At 54.6% G+C, this 15066-nt stretch overlaps 3 protein-coding genes across 10 annotated transcripts in view; all 3 read left to right on the forward strand.

The window, feature by feature from the left end:
* The window catches only part of CLK2 (CDC like kinase 2), a 12560-nt gene extending 11866 nt beyond the window's left edge, over nt 1-694 (forward strand). For all 6 annotated transcript variants that reach the window (XM_003795288.3, XM_023516393.1, XM_012808587.1 and 3 more), the window contains one exon: nt 174-694. In XM_003795288.3, the coding sequence (XP_003795336.1) occupies nt 174-359 (186 nt within the window). In that variant the 3' untranslated portion in view covers nt 360-694. The remainder of the gene's footprint in view (nt 1-173) is intronic.
* A 349-nt stretch (nt 695-1043) lies between these two features.
* Nucleotides 1044-6554, forward strand: SCAMP3 (secretory carrier membrane protein 3). The gene is made up of 9 exons (XM_003795289.3): nt 1044-1260; nt 1556-1633; nt 2537-2659; nt 2745-2865; nt 3304-3432; nt 4591-4750; nt 4852-4953; nt 5728-5845; nt 6109-6554. The coding sequence occupies exons 1-9, from the start codon at nt 1195-1197 to the stop codon at nt 6253-6255; spliced, it is 1044 nt and encodes a 347-aa protein (XP_003795337.1). The 5' UTR covers nt 1044-1194; the 3' UTR covers nt 6256-6554.
* A 374-nt stretch (nt 6555-6928) lies between these two features.
* On the forward strand, nt 6929-13383 carry FAM189B (family with sequence similarity 189 member B). 3 transcript variants are annotated; one of them, XM_003795294.2, is made up of 12 exons: nt 6929-7730; nt 7927-7983; nt 8181-8291; nt 8397-8516; nt 8649-8756; nt 9370-9542; nt 9927-10026; nt 10343-10412; nt 10640-11185; nt 12084-12152; nt 12260-12513; nt 12604-13383. In XM_003795294.2, exons 1-12 carry the CDS (start codon nt 7509-7511, stop codon nt 12775-12777), a joined length of 2004 nt encoding a protein of 667 aa, XP_003795342.1. In that variant the 5' UTR covers nt 6929-7508; the 3' UTR covers nt 12778-13383. The 3 variants fall into 3 exon arrangements, with proteins under 3 accessions (XP_003795342.1, XP_003795344.1, XP_023372165.1); XM_023516397.1 differs by lacking the exon at nt 7927-7983 and having other exon boundaries at nt 7493-7730; nt 9349-9542; nt 12604-13175; XM_003795296.2 differs by lacking the exons at nt 7927-7983; nt 8181-8291; nt 8397-8516.
* The last annotated feature ends 1683 nt before the right edge of the window (nt 13384-15066 follow it).

Raw genomic sequence — 15066 nt, forward strand, 5'->3', positions numbered from 1 at the left:
ACAGCACTCTACCCAGGTCCACAGCTTGAGACGCTATCTCCCAAAAAACAAACCAAAAAAAACTGGTTGCAATCCGAGCCTTGATTTGCCAAGATTGAAAGGTAGGGCCTTAAAGAAGGAGGCAAGATTTCTACAGCACACTGCCTCACCTTTTTCCTACCCTCCTCCACCAGCGGTATCTGACCTCGGAGGCAGAGGAACACCACCAGCTCTTCGATCTGATTGAAAGCATGCTGGAGTATGAACCTGCTAAGAGGCTGACCTTGGGTGAATCCCTTCAGCACCCTTTCTTTGCCCGACTTCGAGCCGAGCCACCCAACACCAAGTTGTGGGACTCCAGTCGGGATATCAGTCGGTGACAATCAGGCCCTGGGCCCCCTGCATCTCCTATGGCAGTGGGTGTCCAGTCGAGGACACTGGTGCTTTTTTATACAAGAGAACTGAGCAGGAGCCCACCGTTCCTCCTGGCTCTGTGTACCTGTGAATATGTGAAATAGTGTAAATACGACAACTTGTACCTGTCACTGCAGCCCCTGCCTTGTACATGATGCTCTTCCATCCATTATTCCGCCCTCGCCTGCTCCCTCGATGGAGTTGGGTGGGGGCAGAGTGGAGTCGCTGGGTGGAACCCCTTTTTATAAGGAATTTTGTACAGACTTTGTGAAATAAAATGACGTGCTTCATCTGACCCCCACCCCGGAGTCCGAGGTCGGGGTAGGGGGTTGCTCCGGTGAGGGGCAGTCTCCACCATCCGGTGTACACCAAACGCAGCAGCACTGCTTTCGTAGGCCCTGCTGTCCGGGTGGTGCTGCTGAGGAGTGTAGTGCTGCCCGTAGGTAAGGCTGGAGAGGGTCGTTGGGAGGTCGCGTCTCTGACGCACAGCGTTAAGGGCTGGAAAGGAGGTCCGACCTGCGGTGGCCAAACAAGCAATGACTCCCGGCGTTCCTCTGGCGGCCCACGGTGGGTGAGGGGCGTTACGTAGTGGGTGGGGACTGGGCCGGGGTGTCACGTGGCGCACTTCCGCCTTTGCTCTCGGCGAGGACGCAGGCGCGTCGCGCAGCGGCTCCGGGGGCTTGTGACCCTTCCGGCAGCTACGGCCAATCGGCGCGCGGCCGACAGAGAGAGCAGAGAGTCCGGGGGCCTCCGCGGCAGAGGCGTGGAGGGCCGTGAGCGGCTGAGGCCGCGATCATAGACATGGCTCAGAATACAGACAGCGGGAACCCCTTCGCTGAGCCTAGCGAGCTTGACAACCCCTTTCAGGTGACTGGCGCCGGCCTCCTTCGGGCAGTCAGTTTCCTGTTCCCGGTTCCGTCGGGTCGGGCTAACTTGTATTCCCATTCGTGACGTTTGATCCTGGGAAGGGCCGCCACGTGGGGGTGTCAGTGACTCCAGTGAGTACCCTGTGGGGCAAGGCTGGGTGATGAATCTGTGGCCAATGTCGGGGCAGCAGCGTGGCCCGAAGGTGCAGTAATCGGAGCCATGGGCATTTAGGAGAGTTCCCTGAGAACCCCAGGAGGCACCAGGTGTCGGCTGAGCCCTAGGTCTCTGCCCTCAGGACCCAGCTGTGATCCAGCACCGACCCAGCCCGCAGTATGCCACCCTGGACGTCTACAACCCTTTTGAGGCCCGGGAGGTGAGCACAGAGGGAAACAGTGGGGCGAGGAAGGTTCGCCAGTGAGCCCGGTCTCGTCTTAGGGGACCTCTCTGCATGCAGAGGAAGGAAGAGGCCCTGTGATCTTCGTCTCTCTGAGAGAGGCCAGTGTACCAAGGGATGCCTAATCCTCCCAGGGACACCAGGACCAAGATTCAGCTGCTTCAGGGTTTTATTTATGTATTTATTTAAGACAGAGTCTCAAGCTGTCGCCCTGGGTAGAGTGCTGTGGTGTCACAGCTCACAGCAACCTCAAACTCTTGGGCTTAAGTGATTCTCTCACCTCAACCTCCCAAGTAGCTGGGACTACAGGCACCTGCCACAACACCTGGCTATTTTTTTTTGTTGCAGTTGTCGTTGTTTTAGCTTGGCCCAGGCCGGGTTTGAACGCTCCAGCCTCAGTGTATGTGGCTGGTGCCCTACCCATTGAGCTACGGATGCGGCCATGCTTGGGTTCTAAAAGTCAGTCCTAGGAGGACCTGGAAACTGGCAGGGCCTGAACTAAGGTTGTGTCTGGGAACACTTCCTTGAAGAAAAAAAAGGTTGGAGCAGGTTGAGTTGATGTTAGATGTGCAGTTTGAAGGCAGGAAGTACGGAATACACCTGTCCCACTGGAATACGTGATGGTGAGTTTTAAGAAGTTAAGGGAGTAGAGACAGTGGGTGAGTGCTTTGAGTCAGCTGGTAAGGAATTTGATGTGAGGGTGATAAAGGCTGCTGGAAGTCATCAAAAGTTCTCTGTCACAAATTTAACATAAGAATGAGTTTCCTAACAATAGGAGGAAAGGATGCTGCCTTAGATAATGAGTTAAGGGCCTAAAAGTATTCATTCAAAATTCCTGTGTTATAAGGGACTATATGATCCCTAAGGTTTTTTCCCCAACAGCCATCACCAGCCTATGAGCCTCCTGCCCCTGCCCCATTGCCTGCACCTTCAGCTCCCTCCATACAGCCCTCAAGAAAACTCAGTCCCACAGAACCCAAGAACTATGGTTCCTACAGTACTCAGGTAAAGCAGGTTTGCAGTAGGGGCATTGGGAGAAGGGCCAGTCTTTGGACCCAGGGGTCACATTTCCTCTGCTCACATTGAGCAGGCCTCAGCTGTAACAGCCACAGCGGAGCTGCTAAAGAAACAGGAGGAGCTCAACCGGAAAGCAGAGGAGTTGGATCGTAGAGAGCGAGAACTACAGCATGCCGCCCTGGGGGGCACTGCTTGTAAGTGGGTCTTTGATAGAATGGGGCAAGCATCTAATGGTTTGGAAAGAGCAAAAAAGCCTTAAGAGGAGGGGCTTTGGAGTCAGACTGCTGAGTTTGAATTTTGGAGGTATCGTTTATTGTGAGGTCTTAGGCAAGTTATTTAATCCTGAGTGCCTCAGTTTCCTTATTTGTAAAGTGAAAATAGTGTTTGTATCTGACAGGACTGTTGTGAGGTTGCACGAGGTCATGTATGTAAAGTGCTTAGTGCAGAGCTTAGATATCATAAGTAATGATAAACACTTGTTAATTACTTTTATGTTTTCCACTCTTCCTTGTCTCTTTGAGCCCTAAATTGGAGGTAAAAGAGAGGACCCAGGATGAAAGGAAGGGTGAGTGATTTCTTTGTTGGTCTCTGCCTCACTTCTGGGGTCCTCCTGCTCTCTTTGTTCCTTACAGCTCGACAGAACAATTGGCCCCCTCTACCTTCTTTTTGCCCAGTTCAGCCCTGCTTTTTCCAGGACATCTCCATGGAGATTCCCCAAGAATTTCAGAAGACTGTATCCACCATGTACTACCTCTGGATGTGTGAGTAGTGATAAGCCTTTTGGAGGAAGTTACAGGTAGCTCTCTTAACTCCCATGGCCCACTCACCTAGAACTACACACTTCATCTCCCTATACCATTTGAATTTTAAAGCTTGGTGCAGTGGCTCCCACCTATAAGCCCAGCATTCTGGGAGGCCAAGGTGGGAGAATCCTTTGAGCTTAGGAAGTTGGAACAAGACATTGTTTCTACTAAAAATAGAAAAACTAGCCCGGTATGGTAGCAGACACCTGTAGTCCCAGCTACTTGGGAGGCTGAGGCAGGATTGCTTGAGCCCAAGAGTTTGAAGTTGCTATGACCTATGATGACACCACGGCACTCTACCCAGGGTGACGGAGTAAGACTGACTCAAAAATAAATAAGTAAATAAAAGTAGAGAAACTAGCTGAGTGTTGTGGGGGACGCCTGTAGTCCCAGCTACTCAGGGTGAGGCAGGAGGATCGCCTGAGCCCAGAAGCGTGAGGTTGCTATGAAGTAGGCTGATGCTGCGGCACTCTATCCTGAATGACAGACTGACACTCTGTCTCAAAAAAATTGTTTTGAGGGGTGGCACTTGTGGCTCAGTGGGTAGGGCGCCGGCCCCATATACTGAGGGTGGCCAGTTCAAACCCAGCCCCGGCCAAACTGCAACAAAAAAATAGCCAGGCATTGTGGTGGGGGCCTGTAGTCCCAGTATTTGGGAGGCTGAGGCAAAAGAATCGCCTAAGCCCAGGAGTTGGAGATTGCTGTGATGTGACAGCACGGCACTCTACCAAGAGCAATAAAGTGAGAGTCTGACTCTACCAAAAAAAAAAAAAAATGTTTTTTTAATATTAAGTCAGTTTCTCCAAGAATCTTCCTGGGTTGCTGTTTTTAACATATTAGAACCTGTTTGCCACCCTGCTAGCCAATGTATGTTCTTGCCCTCTCTCCACTTTTTCTTGTCCTCGTACAGAAATGTATTCTGAAGTCTTTAAATGTCTGTGCAAGGTGACCACTCAAGATTGAGATTTGCTTGTTCTGTTGATGATTCTGTTAAGGCAGAAGCTAGCTTCCTGTCCTTACTGTGCCACATTTGGTGAGGGTTGCAGGGTAAGCATAGATGGGAAATATGCTTCACTGCAGCCCAGAAGGACCTGTCATCCTATTCCTCTGCCTTAGGCAGCACTCTGGCTCTTCTCCTGAACTTCCTTGCCTGCCTGGCCAGCTTCTGTGTGGATCCCAGCAACGGTTCCGGCTTTGGGCTTTCTCTCCTATGGGTCCTGCTTTTCACTCCCTGCTCCTTTGTCTGCTGGTACCGCCCCATGTATAAGGCTTTCCGGTAAGTGTGCATGTATAGGGAGTGATGAGGATCTGGGATCGCCCCATGTCTGCTCCTTCAGCCCTGATTTTTCTCACTCTCCCATTTTTCTCTCTTTGCAGGAGTGACAGTTCATTCAATTTCTTCGTTTTCTTCTTCATTTTCTTTGTCCAGGATGTACTCTTTGTTCTCCAGGCCATTGGTATCCCAGGTTGGGGGTTCAGGTCTGTGAGGCTGCTATCTCCCCTTACCCTTTCCTCTACTCCTGGGTGCTGGGGAAGGAGAAAAAGGAAATAATGGTTTTAATTTTGGGGAGGCGCTTGTTTAATAAACTATGAGACATACTTTTAGGTTAGAGAGTGCCTAGACAGAACTCCAGACAGGTCAATCTGAAAGAGAAGGTCAGGCTCAGCGCCTGTGGCTCAAATGGCTAAGGTGCCAGCCATGTACACCCAAGGTGGCGGGTTCGAATCTAGCCCGGGCTCGCCAAACAACAATGATGGCTGCAACCAAAAAATAGCTGGGCATTGTGGCGGGCACCTGTGGTCCCAGCTACTTGGGAGGCAGAGGCAGGAGACTCGCTTGAGCCCAGGAGTTGGAGGTTGCTGTGATCTGAGATGCCACGGCACTCTACCCAGGGGGACAGCTTGAGGCTCCTGTCTCAAAAAAAAGAAAAAAAGAGAAGGTCAGTCAGAGAAGGTTTCCTGGAGAAGCATACAAACCACAGTTGAAGCAAGGAGGAAGAATCCAGAGAACTACTTGGAACAGCGTAGAGAGATAGGAGCTAATGGTTCTGAAACTGAAATTAAGCTATGAAGTCAGTGGATATAGTGGAGACTGGTGTGTGGACAGCTGCCAAGTTGATAGCGGCACTGCCGCCGTTGTGGACGGGAAGGTTGGGAGAAGGGCCTGTTGGTAACTGTAGCCAGTGGAGAAGCAGGGAGGGTAGAGGCCACTGTGGGCAGCCCTCTTCACTAACACATCCTCCCTCCTCACAGTGGCTGGATATCTGCTCTGGTGGTGCTGAAGGCCAGCCCGGGTGTGGCTGTCCTCATGCTACTGGTTGCCCTCTTCTTCACTGGCATCGCTGTGCTGGGGATTGTGATGCTAAAGCGGGTGAGGCACTGTATTGAGGTGGAGCCAAGAGGGTGAGGCCCTGGGGCCTGAGCGGAGCATTCAGAGTAACTGAAGTGTGCCAGGCTTCTGGGCAAGTTCTCAGCTAATGGACATCTGGGCAGTCTGCTTCAGTATATGTGTGTGTTGGGAAGGAGGGTCAGTGAGGAGGAGAAGTGAGAGCAGCAGTGGGTGAGTGGGAATTGCAGTATTCTGCTGGAGTAACTGGCTGGACCGGCTGTCACATCTTTGTTCTCTGTTTACAGATCCACTCCTTATACCGCCGCACAGGTGCCAGCTTCCAGAAGGCCCAGCAGGAATTTGCTGCTGGCGTCTTCTCCAACCCTGCAGTGCGAACCGCAGCTGCTAATGCAGCTGCTGGGGCTGCCCAGAATGCCTTCCGGGGCCCGTGAACCCTGACAGGGGTACCTTAGCCCCTCCACTTGGGGAGCTCACTTAGTTCCCATCCCTGAGGTCTCTGGAGACATCACCATTTGATGGCCTCTCTAGTGCCCCTTACCCCATGGCCATGGCTGCTGAACCTGACTTAGGGACTTTGGGATCCACTGTGACCCAGTCACTGCTCACTCTTCCCCTGCACCAGGCCACACCACTGCCACTTCTCACACACCCCAACCTAGCTTCCCTCTGCTGTGCCAAGGCTGTTGCTTCGGTTATTTAAATAAAAAAGAAAGTGGAACTGGAACTTACATCCCTGTTTCTTGTATTTTTATTGGGAATTAGGCCTTGCAAGAGAGAAAGGAGAGCGGGGTGGAAGTGGAATGTGAGCTCTGAAGGTTCGCTGGGACCTGGCTTTGAATAAACCCAGAGCTGCGGGGGACAAAGCCCCAGGACCAATGCGGGGCATGGGTGCTCAGGACCCAACAGGACACAAGGCCTTGGAGCTCCAGCCGCTCCACAGGGGCCCAGGGAGGGGCTACTGCCTTCAGGGGAATGCAGGGGCACGCGGGGCGGGGAGGACTGGCAGCAGCCGAGACGGGCGGGGGGCCGCTGCCTTCTCCCGCCCAAAACTACAACTCCCGGGGTGCACCGCGCCTCCGGTCCTACCCCCGCACGGGCGCGTCTCCCTCCCGCGTCTTGGGTCCCGACCTGCCGCAGCCAGAGCTAGCTCTAGCGGGGCGTGGTGAGGCAGGCACCGGTCGGCGACCAGAGCTGGCCGCGCCGCAGCTCTCCCTCTTTCACCTCGGCAGCCCGGTCCCGCTACTACCCTGCGAGAGCCGATTGCACCTCCAGACCCCTGCGTTAGCCCTGCCCTTCCCTGGACATCTGTCCTTTACCCGCCCCGCCCTTCCCCGGCTCGGACCGCCGTCCTCTCCTCACTCCGGGACCAGCCCTTCTCGGAGCTCCTGTCCCCAGGGAGATGCGATGAGCCGACGTTCCCGCGTCCTCGTCGCCGCCCCGGGCACGGTGCCCACCCGGTGCCTGCAGCGGGGAGGCAGCACCCCGCGCTCGCTGCGTGACGCCCCTCGCTCCGGCCCCGCCCCAGCTGGCGGCCCGGGGCCAGGCCCCAGGGGACCCAGCCTCGGGGTGGGCTCTAGAGCGAGGGGGGTGGAGAGGAGAAAGGACGGGGCCCTGGTCGTCTCTGAGATGCTCTCAAGTGTCAGCGGGTACCGAGCGAGGGGCAGGCAGCCGTGCGGCAGGCACGATGCCCTCGCCTAGCGACTCCAGCCGCTCTCTGACCAGCCGGCCCAGCACCCGGGGCCTTACTCACCTACGCCTCCACCGACCCTGGCTGCAGGCCCTGCTCACGCTGGGGCTGGCGCAGGTGCTCCTGGGCATCCTGGTGGTCACCTTCAGCATGGTGGCCTCTTCAGTCACCACCACCGAGAGCATCAAGAGGTCTTGCCCGTCTTGGGCTGGGTTTTCGGTGAGTTGAGTGCACAGTTGTTGGTTGGGGGAGGTTTCCGGGCCCCACCCCTCCACACCAGCCCCAAGTCCACATCCTCCCCTCTCCGTCTTCTCCTGGTCCTCTCCCTCCCTACAGGGCTGGGCGCATCCTGTGGTGAGGGGCTCACTCAGGTGCCTCCCCTGCCAGACTCAGCCTGTGTCCACTCTGTCCCCAGCTGGCGTTCTCCGGGGTAGTTGGCATTGTGTCCTGGAAGCGGCCATTTACTCTAGTGGTAGGTGCCAGGGTCCAGCGTCCACTGAGAGGCAGGTGCCTAGCACCTGAAGGGATGCCCATATTTTGCTCAAGAAGGGAACAGCTCTCCTTTTGATGCCGGCCGGACACGAAGTCCGTGAAGGAGGGAGGTCCCACCCATGGTAGAGGGGTACTCATGAGGGTCCCAGTCCTGAGTCTGTGCCCTGTTTCCACCAGATTTCCTTCTTCTCCTTGCTTTCGGTGCTCTGTGTCATGCTTACCATGGCTGGCTCTGTTCTCTCCTGTAAGAATGCTCAGCTGGCCCAAGACTTTCGAGAATGCTCCATGGTGAGATTTGAGGAGGGACAGCTGGAAGGAACTGGTGGTGGGAGGTGTACAAAACATCTAGGTTTGTCCTGACTTAGGTTGCCTCACCCTCCCTGATTCCATCAGGATGGGAAGGTCTGTGTGTGCTGTCCCTCTGTTCCTCTACTCCGGCCCTGTCCAGACTCAGGGCAGGAACTGAAAGTTACTCCTAACTCCACCTGTGATGAAGCCCGGGGGGCCCTCAAGGTGAGCATGCACCCCCAAACATCTTCCTGGTTCTCATCCATGTCTCCCTCCTGGGGGACCCACAAGCCCAGAATGAATATGTGGGACTTACCCCTCCCTTCACTCCCCTTCTCCTTTCCCTTCTCTTCCCAGAACCTGCTCTTCAGCGTCTGTGGACTCACCATCTGTGCTGCCATAATCTGTACCCTCTCTGCTATTGTCTGCTGCATCCAAATCTTCTCTCTGGACCTCATGCACACAGTGAGAGGGGAGCTGGGGCCAGAGCCAGGCAGGTGTGGTGGGGTACAGGGATGTGTGCTGGGCCTGGGGCTGGGGGAGCAGTGGCTACAGGTCTGGCTTCTCCCCCACCAGGGCCTATGGGGTTGTCTCCTAGATCTGCGTATCTACTGGAGGGATGTTTGGGGGCCAAAGGGAGGGGGAGAAGGGGTAATGTGTACATGATGCCAGTCTGGGACCAAGAGAAGCAGGGTTAGAGAATAGGCCTGGATAATGTGGAGTCCTAGAGGCACAAGAGGATAAAGAGTGGACACTTTAGGGCGGCGCCTGTGGCTCAAAAGGGTAGGGTGCTGGTCCCATATGCCAGAGGTGGCAGGTTCAAACTCAGCCCCGGCCAAAAAAAAAAGAGTGGACACTCTAGTGGAGACAGAACAGGTGGTAATTATGGGTGGGGGTGGGGCTGCCAAAAGGGTGAATTTCTGGGTGAGCAAGGCTAGAGCAAGAGGTCCAGGTGGGGGTGGTATTAAGGATGAGCTAGTTCTGGGTGAGGGAAGGGCCAGAATGGGGGTTTCTTGGAGAGAAAATAATGTAAATAAGAGAGGAGTTAGGAGCTAAGGACCTGCTTACTCCTCTGCAGCTGGCTCCTGAGCGCTCAGTCTCGGGCCCTCTGGGGCCTCTGGGCTGTGCATCCTCGCCCCCAGCCCCACTCCTGCACGCCATGCTGGACCTGGAGGAATTTGTACCACCTGTGCCCCCACCACCCTACTATCCCCCAGAGTACACCTGCAGCTCAGAAACAGATGCACAGAGGTAAGGCCTGGTGGGGTCCTGCTGGGAGAACTAAGGAAGGGGTCCAAGGCTGGTGTAGTGGCTCACACCTGTAATCCAGCACTCTAGGAGGCAGGGGCAGGTGGATTGCCTGAGCCCATGAATTCAAGACCAGCCTGAGCTAGATCAAGACCCCGTCTCTAAAAATAGCCAAGCATTGTGGCAGCCGTAGTCCCAGCTATTTGGGAGGCTAAAGCAAAAGAATTGCTTAAGCAGGCTGCTGTGACCTAAAGACGCCATGGCACTCTGTCATGAGACTCTGTCTCAAAAAAAAGAATGGGGCCCAGGGTGGCTGGGATCACTGGGGTGGGATTCTTGTGGAGCAGCAGCTATTTTCTCCCACTGACCTGCCCCTTGTCCTGTCAGCATCACATACAATGGCTCCATGGACAGCCCAGTGCCCTTGTACCCTGCTGATCGCCCTCCTTCTTATGAGGCCGTCATGGGGCTACGAGGAGACAGCCAGGTGAGGGCGTGCCTTGGCAAGGGCTGGGGAGCAGGCTAGCCCCAGACAGCTGAACAAGCTGTCGTTGCTGGATAAAGATCACAGCAGTTGAGGTGCTCTCTGTAGTGCTAGTGAATGCCATCTTCTTAGAGCCTGGTGAGGAAGGCGGGATGGGAGCTATCATCTTTGGTACACATGTGGAAACTGAGTCCCACATAAGTGACTTATTCAGAGTGACAAAGTTGATCTGGAATCTCCGTCTCCAGAGCTCTGTCCACACATGGGGGGGGGGCATGTCAGGGTGTAGGGTTGGACCTTGGTCCCTGTGTCTTTGCAGGCCACCCTCTTTGACCCTCAGCTTCATGATGGCTCTTGCATTTGCGAGCGAGTGGCCTCCATTGTAGATGGTGAGCAGAGCGTGGGGAGGGTGGGCAAGGGCTGACCTGGGCTGCCAGGGACAGTAGGCTGAGGGAGTGGTGAAAGAAGAGGAAGACAGGTTGCCTTGGTGGCTTTGGGGCAAACAAGGGATGTGGCTTCTTGGAGCCCTGGTCTTCCTCTGAGGTTAAGGCAGAGCAGCTCCAGAAGGCTAGGCAGTGCCAGACCAAGGCTGTTGCCACTTGTGCCTTGTCCACAGTGTCCATGGACAGTGGGTCTCTGGTGCTGTCAGCCATCGGCGACCTCCCTGGGGGCTCCAGCCCGTCGGAGGACTCGTGCCTGCTGGAGCTGCAGGGTTCCGTGCGCTCTGTTGACTATGTGCTCTTCCGCTCCATCCAGCGTAGCCGCGCAGGCTACTGCCTCAGCCTGGACTGTGGCCTACGGGGCCCCTTTGAGGACAGCCCCCTGCCACGGCGGCCCCCACGGGCTGCCCGCTCCTATTCCTGTTCTGCCCCAGAGGCCCCACCTTCACTGGGTGTCCCTCCTGCTGCCCGCAGCTGCCACCGGCTGGAGGGCTGGCCACCCTGGGTGGGACCCTGCTTCCCTGAGCTGAGGCGGCGGGTTCCCCGGGGAGGCAGCCGCCCACCTGTGGCCCCTCCCACCCGAGCCCCCACTCGCCGCTTCAGCGACAGCTCAGGTTCCCTCACTCCCCCGGGGCACCGGCCTCCTCATCCGGCTTCCCCACCACTGCTGCTGCTGCCACGGTCCCACAGCGACCCAGGCATCACCATCTCCAGCGACACTGGTAAGCCTCCTCTCCCCTACACAGTTCAGAAGAGGCAGGCACTGGGAGTTGGAGGGTCAGTGATGCCCACATGGATTTGGCACACTGTTAAGGTTCCCGAGGAAGAATGATAACTTCACTCCTGGGGTAGACACTTCTTTAGTCCACACCACCTAGGGACAGAACATCCATAGCTTAGTGGCTGAAAGGGGAGGATTTGTTTTCTGGAGGCTGTTGCATAGCTCCCAGCTTAGGCCAGTGACCTGTCCTCATGAAACCTCAGTCTCTCACCTGCAATACAGAAATAATAAATAATACTTCAACTGTAAGTCCTATAGGGTTGCTGAAAAGGGAAATAATGCAAGTATTTAATAAAAAGTTTAGCCGGAGCATTGGCTCACTCCTATAATCCTAGCACTCTAGGAGAATGAGGCAGGGAGATTGCTTGAATTTAGGAGTTTGAGACCAGCCTGAGCAAGAGTGAGATCCTGTCTCTAAAAATACCTGGGTATTGTAGCAGGCACCTGTAGTCCCAGCTACTTGGGAGGCCGAGGCAAGGGGATTGCCTGAGCCCAAGAGTTTGAGGTCGCGGTGAGCTGACTCCGTGGCACTCTACCCAGGGTGACAAAGTGAGACTTTGTCTCAAAAAAAAAAAAAAAAAAAAAGCTTAGCATTGTTGCTGAAAGTGCTCATGATTACCATCAGCCAGGGACTAGCAGCATGCAGAAACAAGCAATGCCACCATAGCCCTTGGACCACGTAGTTACTGACAGGCTTGGGCACAGATGATGGCCCCTGGCTGGGTATGGGGCATGGGGGCCCTGAAACTTCTCCGGGCTTGAGTTTTCACAGGAGCACAGTAAATGGGCACTGTGTCCACAGAGCACTCCCACTCAGTCCCTTTCTGTCTTCTCTCCAGCTGACTTCAGGGACACTTATACCAAAGTGCTTGAGGAAGAAGCTGCTTCGGTTTCCTCTGCAGATACAGGTCAGGCGTGTGGTTGGCACCCAGGGCAAGAGGGACAGGAGAGTGAAGCCCAGTCAGTGCTCTCTGCACCCCTATCCTAGTCTCCTATCTATCTTTTCTCTCTGCAGGGCTCTGCTCTGAAGCTTGCCTCTTCCGCCTAGCCCGCTGCCCTTCCCCCAAGTTGCTCCGTGCCCATTCAGCTGAGAAACGGCGCAGTGTGGCCACCTTCCAGAAAGTTCCTCTGCCCTCAGGCCCTGCACCTGCCCACTCCCTGGGAGACCTAAAGGGCAGCTGGCCAGGCCGGAGCCTGGTCACTCGTTTCTTCCAGATGTCCAGGAAGGCTCCAGACCCCGGTGGGACTAGAACCCATGGACATAAGCAGGTAGGAGTTCAGGGAGCCAGGAAAGATTCTTGGGAAAGTTTGGATTTTCAGGTTGGGCTATCTGATTCCCTCTCTTCTGTCCCCCTTCAGGTGCCCCGGAGTCCATGGGGCCGGCCAGGCCGAGAGAGCCTACACCTTCGCAGCTGTGGGGACCTGAGCTCCAGCTCTTCCTTGCGGCGTCTCCTGTCTGGCCGCCGGCTAGAGCATGGTACCCGCCCTCACAGCCTCAGCCTCAATGGGGGCAGCCGGGAGACTGGGCTGTGACCTGGGCTGCTTGTCACACTGAACACATCCAGATAAATGCCGGGGCACCAGATACCAGCTGGTTGAAATAGCACCTTCCAGTACCCCTTGCACTGGCTGGCACAAAAAGAAACCTGCTGTATACCCCAAAGTGTCCCTTTCCTTCTTACCTCTGGGGGCTCTTGCTGCTTACCTCTGCCCCTCTGGACTAGGAGAGCTTTTGTCCTGTGCTGCATGGGTATTCAGGCTGTGGGAGGAGATGCCCCTGCTTATAGCATTGGAGTAGGAAAATGATTAAACTCCTGTCCCCCACTCCCACCCCCCACAGCATGAGAGTGGCCCTTTCTGATAAGCAGGGGCACTATGGTCAGGGGAAAGGCATGTCCCAGGTTGAATAAGTCCAGGGAATTTGTGCCTGAGTGGGGTGGTGAGGCAGGCATGAAGAGTCCAAAAATTCTGGGTAGCTCTTCACTTTGGGTGGTCACCTCTAGCTGCATGACCTTGGGCAAGTTATTTAACCCCAACTGCCTGATTGATAAAACATTATGAAAGTGAATGTTAATAACCCTCTTAACAAACTATGTAAGCCTTCAATAAATTTCAGTTTTCCCCTTCTCTCTTGGATCATTCTTTGTCAATAATGAAATTTGTTTTAGTGTTTTATATATATATATATATATATATTTTTTTTTTTTTTTTTTTAACAGTTTTTGGCTGGGGCTGGGTTTGAACCTGCTACCTCTGGCATATAGGACCGGCACCCTACTCCTTTGAGCCACAGGCACTGCCTGTAGTGTTTCTTGTATTTAAGAAAACTCCTTTATGACACTAGTTATAGGGAGGTGCCTGTAGCTCAGTGGGTAGGGCACTGGCCCCTTATACTGAGGGTGACAGGTTTGAACAGGGCTCCGGCCAAACTGCAACAAAAATAGCCAGGCGTTGTGGCGGGCGCCTATGGTCCCAGCTACTCGAGAGGCTGAGGCAAGAGAATTGCCTAAGCCTAGTTGCTGTGAACTATGTCGCCATGGCACTCTTTAAAAGACACTATTTAGGCTCGGCGCCTGTGGCTCAAGCAGCTAAGGCGCCAGCCACATACACCTAAGGTGGTGGGTTCGAATCCCCAGCCCGGGCCCGCCAAACAACAATGATGGCTGCAACCAAAAAATGGCTGGGCACTGTGGTGGGTGCCTGTAGTCCCAGCTACTTGGGAGGCTGAGGCAGGAGACTCGCTTGAGCCCAGGAGTTGGAGGTTGCTGTGAGCGTGATGCCACGGCACTCTACCCAGGGGGATAGCTTGAGGCTCCGTCTCAAAAAAAAAAAAAAATAAATAAAAATAAAAAAAAATAAAAGACACTATTTATAGGCCAGGTGCAGTGGCTCATGCCTGTGATCCCACCACTTGGGAAGGGTGAGTTCAAGACCAGCCTGAGTAAGAGTGAGACCCAGTCTCTACTAAAAATAGAAAAATTAGCTGAGTCTTGGTGGGCACCTGTAGTCCCAGCTACTCAGGATGCTGAGGCAAGAGGATTGCTCAAGCCCAAGAGTTCGAGGTTGCTGTGAGCTATATAATGCCACAGCAATTTACCCAGGCAACAAAGTAAACTTTGTCTTAAAAAAAAAAAAAGACGGTCTAAATTTAATGTCTTCCCAATGTATTTAGAATACTCTCCAAATGCTCAGATACTATGGTCAGGTACAACCTAGTCCACTCCCTGCTCCAACCAAACTGTCTTGTAGCACAAGGACCTTTGCTCCTGCTCTTTCCCAAGCACCAAACACTCTACCAGGTGTCCTTAAACTACAGCCCTCCCGCCACATGTGGCCCGCTGAGGACATTTATCCGGCCGCCTATCCGGCCGCCAGGTGTTTTTGCCAGCACTGCCTGTCCTGCTTAGCAGCCGACTCATCTTGGGGCCCGCATTCCGGCCCTCCCAACGGTCTGAGGGACAGTGAACCGGCCCCCTGTTTAAAAACTTTGAGGACCCCTACATGGCTGGTGCTTTCACCTAATTTAGGTCTTAGCTCCATGCTCACCTTCCCAATGAATACCCCACCACCATCCCAGTTCTATGGCTTGAGCAGTTTATCTAAAATTATCTTGTTTATTGTTACATGACTGTCCTCCCACAGAATGTAAGTCCCCTCAAAAGTAGGGACTGCTGGCTCGGCGCCTGTGGCTCAAGCGGCTAAGGCGCCAGCCACATACACCCAAGGTGGCGGGTTCGAATCCCCAGCCCGGGCCCGCCAGACAACAATGATGGCTGCAACCAAAAAATGGCCAGGCGTTGTGGCGGGCACCTGTAGTCCCAG

Source organism: Otolemur garnettii, unplaced genomic scaffold (assembly GCF_000181295.1).
Source record: "Otolemur garnettii isolate 467f Iridium unplaced genomic scaffold, OtoGar3 scaffold00091, whole genome shotgun sequence".
Classification (NCBI taxonomy): Eukaryota; Metazoa; Chordata; class Mammalia; order Primates; family Galagidae; genus Otolemur; species Otolemur garnettii.

What these genes read in the sequence shown, in the direction of transcription:
- SCAMP3 (XM_003795289.3), top strand. Translation starts at nt 1,195, where the DNA reads ATGGCTCAGAATACAGACAGCGGGAACCCCTTCGCTGAGCCTAGCGAG. An exon ending in AGCTTGACAACCCCTTTCAG is followed by an intron (nt 1,261 to 1,555) that starts GTGACTGGCGCC and finishes CTCTGCCCTCAG; the next exon opens with GACCCAGCTGTGATCCAGCA. An exon ending in ATGGTTCCTACAGTACTCAG is followed by an intron (nt 2,660 to 2,744) that starts GTAAAGCAGGTT and finishes CACATTGAGCAG; the next exon opens with GCCTCAGCTGTAACAGCCAC.
- FAM189B (XM_003795294.2), top strand. Translation starts at nt 7,509, where the DNA reads ATGCCCTCGCCTAGCGACTCCAGCCGCTCTCTGACCAGCCGGCCCAGC. An exon ending in CGTCTTGGGCTGGGTTTTCG is followed by an intron (nt 7,731 to 7,926) that starts GTGAGTTGAGTG and finishes CTCTGTCCCCAG; the next exon opens with CTGGCGTTCTCCGGGGTAGT. An exon ending in GAACCCATGGACATAAGCAG is followed by an intron (nt 12,514 to 12,603) that starts GTAGGAGTTCAG and finishes GTCCCCCTTCAG; the next exon opens with GTGCCCCGGAGTCCATGGGG.